This window comes from Osmerus mordax, chromosome 11 (genome assembly GCF_038355195.1).
Source record: "Osmerus mordax isolate fOsmMor3 chromosome 11, fOsmMor3.pri, whole genome shotgun sequence".
NCBI lineage: Eukaryota > Metazoa > Chordata > Actinopteri > Osmeriformes > Osmeridae > Osmerus > Osmerus mordax.
In genome coordinates, this window is record NC_090060.1 from 8,795,416 (window position 1) to 8,805,961 (window position 10,546).

The 10,546-nt window shown below is 43.4% G+C and overlaps 1 protein-coding gene across 1 annotated transcript; it reads right to left on the reverse strand.

Moving 5' to 3' along the window:
* Positions 1–4,861: 4,861 nt before the first annotated feature.
* On the reverse strand, positions 4,862–10,177 carry zgc:113279 (uncharacterized protein LOC553749 homolog). Its single transcript, XM_067246362.1, has 11 exons — positions 9,865–10,177; positions 9,382–9,494; positions 9,217–9,241; positions 8,897–8,943; positions 7,833–8,605; positions 7,144–7,249; positions 6,819–6,965; positions 6,255–6,315; positions 5,548–5,705; positions 5,145–5,240; positions 4,862–4,905 (listed from the first exon to the last, which is right to left on the reverse strand). Exons 1-11 carry the CDS (start codon positions 10,088–10,090, stop codon positions 4,888–4,890), a joined length of 1,770 nt encoding a protein of 589 aa, XP_067102463.1. The 5' UTR covers positions 10,091–10,177; the 3' UTR covers positions 4,862–4,887.
* Between the last annotated feature and the right edge of the window lie 369 nt (positions 10,178–10,546).

Here is a 10,546-nt window from a genome sequence, read left to right on the forward strand (position 1 = left end):
ACTGGTGTGCAGTCCTGTCATGTCATCTGTCACCACTAGATGGGACTCTGAGACAGCTGAATATTGTCTGTCCCCAAAGATGAGGAGCAAGGACTGGGAAAGGACACTTCCCGTGTCCACCACTAGAGGTTGTATCAGTATCAGAAAACCAGCAACGGACTCACAAACATGATCCATACAGGCTTGCAGGACAGATTTGAGTAACCTTTTTTGAAATACACATTTTAAAACGTTATCTGTTTCACGTTAATCACTTTGATCTGAAAGAACAGGCAGACCAGTTTGAACTGATATGCCATTGATCCCTTCGAGTTCCAGTCACTCTCAGAACTTTGTTCATGAATGTGTACTCACGGTAGGCCACTGCTCTCTCTGTCTATTCTCATGTGAGTCTTCATACTCCTTTCAATGACCCACTCAACCCCTATTTTCCACCTGTCTGACTCCTTTCGTCTCCTGTGGTGCTTATCTCCCCAGTTACCTGTCTATCTTCTCTGTCTTGGGTTCCCTCTCGCATCTGACTTACCTCTTCTGGAACATGTCTCTCTCGCCTAAAACCTAGCTGTCAGTCTCTTGTGCTCCTCGCTAGCTGTGTCCTTTCATCTACTTGAGAGATTTGTCCCTCAGGGAGTGTTGCAGGCAATACTGATGGAGGAGGAAGACTGTTAAGTTTATATTAAATTCCAGTTTTCAATATGAATCCTGTGAGCAGGCCAGGTGAAAGATATATTTATATGTGCTTCATATTTATACGTGTTCACATGTGAAACACAGCTGATAACATCTACACCTGCTCCAACCAAAGTGGAATTTCATAAAAACGTATGACTAAACTCTTAATCACCCTTTGTGAGTCATGCCAATGTTGTCTGTAGCACCATGAGAGTGTGTAGCAGGTGTCATCTCTTGGCCTTGTGCAATTCTTTGTGTTCATAATAAATTATTACCTATACATGCTGTGTTTATACAACTCACATGCAACTACAAAATGAGGTGACGCTTTAGATCCCGATGCTTGTAATGATTGTTAGTTTACAGGTCATAAGGCCTTGGTAAGTTAGAAAGTCTTAGTTTTGATGTTTATAAGCATATTATAAAGGTTTTACTACCCAAGGCCGTAATCATAATGTATATTGGGGGGGACACATCCCCCCCCCCAATATTCAAATCTGGTCAAAATGTCCCCCCCAATATATTGATATAAAAATATAAATGTGCTACGCTACGCCAGGCAGAGGTGTCAAAAGTATTCACATTCATTACTCAAGTAGAAGTATAGATACTAGGGTTTAAAAATACTTCTGTAGAAGTTGAAGTATCAATTCAAGCTTTTTACTTAAGTAAAAGTATAAAAGTACTGGTGTCAAAACTACTTAAAGTATAAAAGTAAAAGTAGTAAGGGGAAAAATGCCATTAAGGACGAAAGCTTAGGCACAGGGGTCTATAATGCACGACCCCACCTCCCCCCCAAAAATGTGGGCTGCATCTGTTTATGCCCATTGAAAATTAACGCATTTTAGTACAATGCAAATACATTAAAGAACCATAAAGCCTACTACTAAGCATTAACATGTGTTTCATGGAGCGGAAAATATGATGACTAGATGCCTATTGTAATGCTGCAAAAAGTCAAACTTCAGTCTCTGCCACGGACATCTTCGTAGGCTACATACGTCTATTTCCTTTGACGAGTTTGACGTGATTTTGTGTCATGTGCAGGTGATGGATCACGTATAAACCGGTGTCGGAATGGTATGTTTAAATACTTGTCATCCAACCACAATCACATTCACTCCAGTTTTTTTTTTGTATGTTTTTTTGAACGATGACAAGCCGGAATGAAAACAAGCCGAACTGAAATTGGAGTAACGAGGCTATTTTTAAAATGTAAGGAGTAGAAAGTACAGATAACTGCGTGAAAATGTAAGGAGTAGAAGTAGAGAGTCGGCTGAAAAATTATTACTTCAGTAAAGTATAGATACCCAAAATGTCTACTTAAGTAAGGTACTTCGTTACTTGACACCTCTGACGCCATGCAACCACGCACGTTGTCAGAAATGTACATAAGAAATGTAGAAATGTTGGCCCTCGCTGACATGCTTCGACAAAGACAGGGTTAGCCGGAGGTATGCGCTGGGGCTGTCACTGACAGAGCTTCTGCAACAAAATGTCAAAACCTACTCATCCTCTTTTGTTAAGCTGGTAATTGTAGTCCTTGGTAATTTTGTCTCATGCCATTTCAGAAGTGTGTAATTGAGGGGAAAGAAATAAACGACAGGTTTTGAGATATTTCAAATCATAAACAGACTGTTAACTGTTTGTAAGTTTTAACATTCCGCCTCTGTTTCTGTCGTGGAAGTTTTTGAGAGAATCAATCCTTTAGGCTGAAGTCGGGTGAAGTACAGAGTTAATGTTCATTTGACGTAGATTTAAACATAATAACATCATCAACATAACATCATCGACACTCAAACATAAGACAATAACACAAGACAATTTCATACAGCTCCATCTAGCATTCTAGAAAGGAACCGGGAGAATCCAGCCCACCAGCACTACCCAGCTGATGGCCCTGAACCCCCAAGAACATTCTTCAACAGACCATTTTATAGATACGACAGTTCTCAAAAGTCATTGGTCCATCCTACAGACATGCAGCTATACCAAATCTCTTCTATTGGTTAACTCCTAAGAACAATACAGTTGAATCCACATTGTCTCCAGACCAACTGTCTCTTCCTCTCTAGGTGACAAGAACTCTCCCAGGTCATCCAGACTTCCCGTCTCTAGACTTCACATCTCCTAGTTAGGTGTCATAAAACTGCAAATGGCATCTCTATCAAATGGAGTTGAATCAACATTCATTGTATCAAGCTTCTTAACCAACTGTAAACTTTCCTAAAACACATTCATTGTACATAGGCCCAAAAGTTTCCTACTCCTCACAGCTACACTGATGGATGTTATTGTTGTGTGATCTTTCACATTTGTTTACTTGAATCCCCTGTGGCTATCATGCATGCATCAGATACTTTCTGACTTAACAGCAACAGTTTGTGTTCACACTTTACAGGTCAAATCTTTATGGAGACAGCATGATCAGAGCACGGCTGGAAAGCATCCAACACTCAAACACATAACCATGTGACATCTGTGAGCATTCGTGTTCTATCTGTCTCAGAAATACAGCTTAGATTTATGGCTTATATAAGTGGTTGGGTGTTGGAATCCTATCTATTTTCTCGGGGCAGATAAGCACAGATAAGCTCAAGATCAAGACTTCCTAGAGCGGAACTCAAGAGAGCAGAGAGCCATATTTGAGAGATCAGAGCTGAGATGGCAGAGATCCAGAGTGGAGAGATCCAGAGGAGAGGTCCTGTTTCCAGGAGTCTCATACACCAGGAGTGTGCGCCCCAGAGGTCAGGTTATCTGAATGATTCTGGGTCATGAAGAGAACACAGTGAGGAGCATCAAACCACTCATGCAACTGCTAGCTGTGTTATGCTTTATTAGGGTTGAATCTCAGTCTACATTCAAAAATGTCATTTACACAGCCAACCCACCACCATCAGATATAGGTATACTGTGCAGCCATGGACTGCTAGGGTATGTGACTACACAGTGGCGATAACGAGATTGGACAAGGTTGATAGTATCGCTACACACCAACTACATTAGGAATGTAACAAAAACACACCAACAGCATGTACATCAGACATAGAACCCCCTACAGATACATTTGTCTTTTAACCTACGAATGTGCAAATATTATAATTGATACACAACAGTCAAGAACTTAATAACAAATATTTTGACGTTACCATTAATCTACAACTAGTACGGGCTACTGATATATTCATAGATCCTAATGAAAGACAAGGTTAAGCTATTTTTTCATCTCTGCTGAACGGTAAACTTTACCTACCAGCCACGAGACAACGACAACATCCTCAAACAGAGAACAAAAGACCCAGAAATCCCTAGACAGAACCCAGTTACCATGGAACTAAGTAAGGTGAAGTCATCATTTTAGGTCCAAAACATAAACACATCATAATACACTTTACACTGTTGTTTGTTTTACAATTATGCATTTTTTCATTAGGATATAATATGTAGCAGTTGGTCTTTGCCTTTCATATTGAAGAAAATCAACACAAAGTAACAAAAGATATTACAAACATATGTAATTTTACAAACGTGATATAACAAACATGTCCAATATCCTGAGACCTGGCGATTATTTTATGTCCACTTACGTGGACATACATTTTGGGATAGTAACATTACAACCATAAAGTGTTATTCTAGTTAGTTAATGAAGTTATAGATGCATAACTATAACAAATAAGACAAACTATGTTGTGACATTTATTTCCCTTAAAATGTCTTTATATGACCACTTACACTATGTTATGCAAAATGTAGACAGGACTGTCAGGATATCACATGGTTTACCAGTGTCTTTAAAAGAGCACCAGTGAAGGGTCAACACCAATAACAACACAAATATCCAACACCATCACCTCTTCGCTTGACTTGCGTTTATATCTTGTTACTTTAATGTAACAAACAATGTAAGTTTCACAGAAACCAGCTAATGAGCATCCTAGTTTTAAATACAGGCCACAAAAAAATGAGAGTGGTTCACTCCTTTGTTTTGAGCCTTGCACAAAATAACTCTGAATGCATGACATAAAAACTTGACTTGCCTGGAGAGACGGCATCTAACAGAGGGTCTATGCATCAAACTAGCAGCTAGAAATAAATGAAGACCCTCATACCACTAGAACCTCTCTCAGACAAGTTCAAGTTTGTAATAACTCAGAAACATTTACTGTCAGGTTTGCATACGCCTTGTGAGGCATGGCCATGGACCACCCAGATCTAGAACATCCTCACCCCCTGGAGAACAGAGAAGCAGATAACACACAGCTGTTAGAACCACAATTCATGTTGTTAACACACCTAATGTTCCACACTGTTGCCTAGAACCACGGTTCTCAATGCAAACGTTACCTGGAAGGACCATTTGACCTAATATGTATACAAAAATAGTTTTAAAGAAATGTGGCCATTTGAATGTGATGTACTGTGTTGTTAAAAATAACAGGTCCAGTGTAAGGACTGCATCAGTGTCTCACCTGGTCCATGCTAGCCTTGGGGACCCCTCTCTGGGTGGGTCTGTAAGGCTCCATACTGGAACACTGGGGAAATGGGTCCACCCCAAAGCCCTGGTCCTGAGACACAAAGCAAGTCACACTGAGATTACTTTCCTCTGAACCCTGAGCTTCCTTCAGCTATACTTCAAAATATGTTTGGCCAAGTTGATTATGTTGGTTAATCAAGTTTCATTTCTAGATTAGTTGTATGTCTTTCCAAGAAATTGGTACACAACATGAAGAGTTAGTTAGTTCTACATGAAGAAGTACCCTCTTCTTTTTGAGACGATAGTATATCTGAGACTATAGTATATCTGAGACTATAGTATATCTGAGACTATAGTATATCTGAGACTATAGTATATCTGTGTCTTAGGTGACCGACCAGGGTGTAGTTGTCCATCAGTAGAAGGTATTCCAGGGTCTCCATGATCTGCTCCTTACGAAGGGTTTGGAGTCTGGTCCGGCCAGGGGACGCGCTCCTCTCCAGCTCCCTCACGGTCAGCTTCAGAGAAACAGCAGCACACTGAAGGACATTCAGACCTGTACACACACACACACACACACAAACAAACAAACAAACACACACACACACACACGTAACATCCTCGTTCAGATCTTCTGACTAAGAATAAAGACATTTATCACAGGAGTGGATTACAAACTAATGTCACGTCACAATGCACGCACAGAGACAAAAAAACAAAACAATTATAGCAACCTGTATGTCTTCAAATACCTAGCTGGTGCCTGAGGGTATAACTGTACAGTCATTTCAAGCCTGAACAGGCTGCTAAAGTTGCTCGGTCAGGCCTGAGGTATGAGACCCACATCACACACCTACTTGCCAGTGAATTCTGTTTTTCCCTTCCAGTTAGTTCACTCAAATAAAATCAAAATGTATTTGTATAGCCCTTTTTACAAGCAATGTCACAGAGGTCTTCACATACGCCCATAAAACTGCCCCTCAACCAACCTAAACCCTCAAGGAAGACAGGGAAAAACTCCCAGAAAAACTCACTAGAGGAGAAATTCAAGGGGTCTTAACTGGTCTTATAAGAGTTTTGAGAAACTAGAAAGGTCATTACATACCGTACTTATCAGTGGCTTCAAGGTCAACATAGAATCCCTCCTTTATCAGTTTCATCAGAACCTGAAACATAAAATAATGCATGATGTTTTTTTACTGGAGGGATTCACTTTTGTGAGACAGGTTTATAAGGAAACATACAGGAGTTCCAGAGTTGCTGGTAGGGCAAGGGTAGGGTTAGGGTAGGGGCAAGGTTAGGGTTGGGGCAATGTTAGGTTTAGGGTAGGTGAACACAGAATCCCCATGGTTGCTTGCAAGGTACAGGACACGTCTAACAAAGGCCACAACAAAAGCTCAACATAAAACGCATAATACGACTGTGAGATTGCACAACTTGTTACAACTTGCACAACCGGTTAGCTCAGAAGAGGAGTAGTTTTCTTCTCACATACTTCTACAGAACAAGTAAAGAGGCCCAGCTAACATTATACCTGAAGTACTGTAACTAGTTGATGTAACAGAGGGACTCTAAGGAGTTCATCAACAGGTTGGTGGGGGCTGTCACATTGATTTGGTAGTAGGTATGATATTATTGAAGTACTAGAACTCTGGTGTAGCTGACCTACCTCTACAACTCTAATGTAACCGTTCTCTGCACTGAGATGCATGCAGGTTTTCCCAGACCGGTCTGTCTCATTAGCATTAGCACCCATCCGGACCAGGTCTTCCACAATCATGTGCTGGTTATTCTGGGCTGCCAGGTGAAGGGCAGACTGGGCAGAGAGGGGTCAAAGGTTAGGCAGCCATACTAGCCAATTAAAGCTTAACAACCATAACCCTATATACTAAATAAAAACATTCTGTGGTGGAGTTATATATCATAACAAAGTGCTGAGTAACAAAACAAACTACTAAATTGTTAGGATAGAAAGTGCTGTCTGTTCGAAGTACCTTTCCTTCAGAGTCTTTGAGGTCCAGACTGTTGAGAGCGGCCATCCTCTTGGCGATAGCATATACCAGCGCCCGGCGACCCTCAGTCGCAGCTCTGTGAAGAGCTCTGCGGGGAGACACAGTAGGGAGACACACACTCATCCACCTGGTTGCGACTGTTTGAAGTAGCAATGCACCAATCTAGAATCACACTACTTGTATTTGTAACTATTCACGTTTTCACTGTTGTCCTCCTGGTACTGTGTGAACATAGCACAGTGTGTTTTACCATGCGGCTGTCCCAGAAGGGTTTCAGTTAGCATGCCAGAGTAGCATTGCTGATTAAGGAGATTTGCAATTTGATGATCTTTGATGAGCTTTCTCATAAGTGAGCTGGGGTGGGTTGGCAACAAAGGTGCTATGAGAAGCATGTTTGCCTGGGGTTTGCCAGAGATGGCTCTTGGCTTTAGCTCTGTGAGTTAGCACAGACCAGGGTTCAAGCACGACTGCTTCTATCAGGCCTGGTGGTACACATGTGAGAGAGACACACGTACCCTTCAGCGACCCAGGTATATAATTGAAGTAGACCAAATACTTATGTTTCTCCCTAAGATTATGTTTATGTTTCCCCCTGAACGCCCATGTGTTCTCTGGAAGAACCAGATACTGTCACAGCATATACACACATACACCTTGTTTTCCATACTTACATCTGGCCGTTCTCATCAGTGTCTAGGAGATGAGAGTCGGACACGTCCCTGATCAGGTTCCCTTCATGCTGCAGCTGGTTCCAGAAGAATGCAGTATCATTCCAGGCCTGGTACCCCACATCTGGGGTAGTGCTGGGGGGAGAGGGGACCTGGTACTCACTGAGGCTGGGGGAGTGGGACATGTATGACCCAGGGCTTGATATCATGTCATCAGAGCCCTCGCTGTTGTAACCCCCCAGGGGGCTGAGCTGGTTAAGGGCATTGGAGAGGGATCGGGAGAGGGGCAAGCCTAGAGAGGGGTAGTCTAGGGGCAGATCACTCTGCTGCGTGCCCTTTAAATGGTAGCTAAACAGGGCCTCAGGGCTCCAGGTGCTCTCACTCGGGTCAGGGGAGTACACTGGAGAGAGAGGCTGGGAAGGAGGGCTGTACTCTGGCGAGAGAGGGCTGTAGCTAGGGGAGAGAGGCTGGGGAGGAGGGCTGTAGCCAGGGGAGAGAGGCTGGGGAGGAGGGCTGTAGCCAGGGGAGAGAGGCTGGGGAGGAGGGCTGTAGCCAGGGGAGAGAGGCTGGGGAGGGGGGCTGTAGCCATGGGAGAGAGGCTGGATTGGAGGGCTGTAGCCAGGGGAGAGAGGCTGAGGAGGTGGGCTGTACTCTGGGGAAAGAGGGCTGTAGCCATGGAAAATAGGCGTGGTTGGAGGGCTGTAGTTTTTCAGATCCTCTTCCAGCACCTCAACTATGAAGGCCAGCTCCTCCAGGCTCTTCATGGATTTTTTTTTCTGAAAGACACAGGAAGCAAGGTGGGGGTATTTACTCTCTGCCGCCAAAAACAGGATCCTCTTCACAACTAGTCTCTGTTGTATTAGTTTAAAAGGAAGTTTGTCTATTGCTCCACACACACACACTCCCAGGACAAACACAGGGACAAGACCAAGCCAGTGCTGGGTATGGGCAGTAGAACACAACATGTCTGGAGCTAGCAGTTAAAACAGTCCTTTCAGACCTGAGAGGATCCTGCCTCACAGAGCCCTGAACTCCCCACTCACACTCATGGTATGGATCCCACTCACCTTGCCGGCCCTGCGCTCTCCCTGTGTGTTGACACGCTTCTTCTCTCCTCTAGGAGGAAATAACATTTTCAGTCTAGTCTATCTCTCTTTGAAGATGTGTAAATAAGAGGCCCTTGCTTTCACAAGACAAACCAACCCTGAAGATAAACAATGTTTGTTGAACGTGAACAAACCCTCATCCTGAGCAGCAGTTAGAGTCTAGATGGAGAGACGGACTGAGCCTCACTTCCTCCTGGCTGTCTTACCTGCAGACCAGTAGAGCTAGTGCCCTGTCGCATGAACACTAACCTGGCAACATGTCTGGGATCAGGTCTACTCACCTTTAGATGATTTTCCATGACTCCCCTATGGAGACAGTCATATTATTAGTGGGATGTATCTTCTATCCAAGTCTGCAATGTTAGTGTGTATGTGTGTGTAAGTCTGTGAGTGAGTGTGAAATGTGTGTGTGTGTGTGTGTGTGAGAGAGATTACGTGTCTCCTACCTGAGGGTCCAAGCCCTTGGCCAGGCGTATGGTCCTAAGCATGTCTTTGACGGGCATCTTGACTCTTACTCCCAGGTACTTCTTCTCTGCATCCAGCTTGGAGGACTTCAGCCCTGGGCACATGTGTGGGGGTGGGGGGGAGGCTCATGAGAAAAAACTGGAGCCAATATCTTAAACAAAAATGGATCCACGCATGCATGCCTATCATCATACACCTCACAGTACAAGCATGAATACATGCATGCATAGGCAGTATATGTAAACATGCACACTGATGTACACACATACTTTGGGTACATCTTTTGGCCCTAAAACCTTTTTTCAATAGCTGTAAATTATGCATGTATAGCCTACTATAGAATTTTATCTAACATATGCAGAAGCAAAAAAATGATATCCATGACAATGAAGATCTAAAAGTTTTGTACATATATGATAGTTTTCCATTCAACTGTAGTTGGCAAATTAGCAATTGGGACCAACCTGCCCTCCGTTTGACAGCGTCACTGTGAGAGCGGGAGGTATGGACATCCGGGCTTGATGGAGTCTCACCGGCTTTCGGCGAGTGTGGCTCTTCCTGCGGGGATTCAGATGGCACACGTGAGTAGTGTCTCCCAGATGGCGCATCAAGCCTATCATCGTCCCTTCCCACGCCTCCATGGTCCACAGACTGTCTTTTACTTTTAAACTGGACCCTCAATGCGCCCATTTGAAAAGATTTTCGAAAACAGTGGAGAAAAATATCAAAAACAAACAAAAAACGTTTTGTATGGAAGAGGGACTGTAAAGATCACGATGTCACCTGTCAGGGTTCTACACTGTGAACGTTGAAGGTAGGACCTAGTGTACAGTAAACTAGTGGGAGTTAACAAAGCACATTGAGCCTTGAGGCTAGACTTCTAACCACACCTGTTTTTCACGTCAGGGCTAGCATATTTCGATCCCAAAGAGGCAGCAAGATATGTTTCTTCCCTGAGGGTTACTAGGGGGCCTCTGCTAGGAGGCCGATCCCAGCAAGGCCACCTGAACATTCCACATATCTAAGTCTCTTGTGTGTATCGTGCTCTCAAGTTCACTGTCAGGTCTGAGTGTGGGGGCGAATCCTGGTCGTATTCTTCATCACATTTGATGTGTAAAGCTTTGTACAAATCAGAAAGACTGTTAG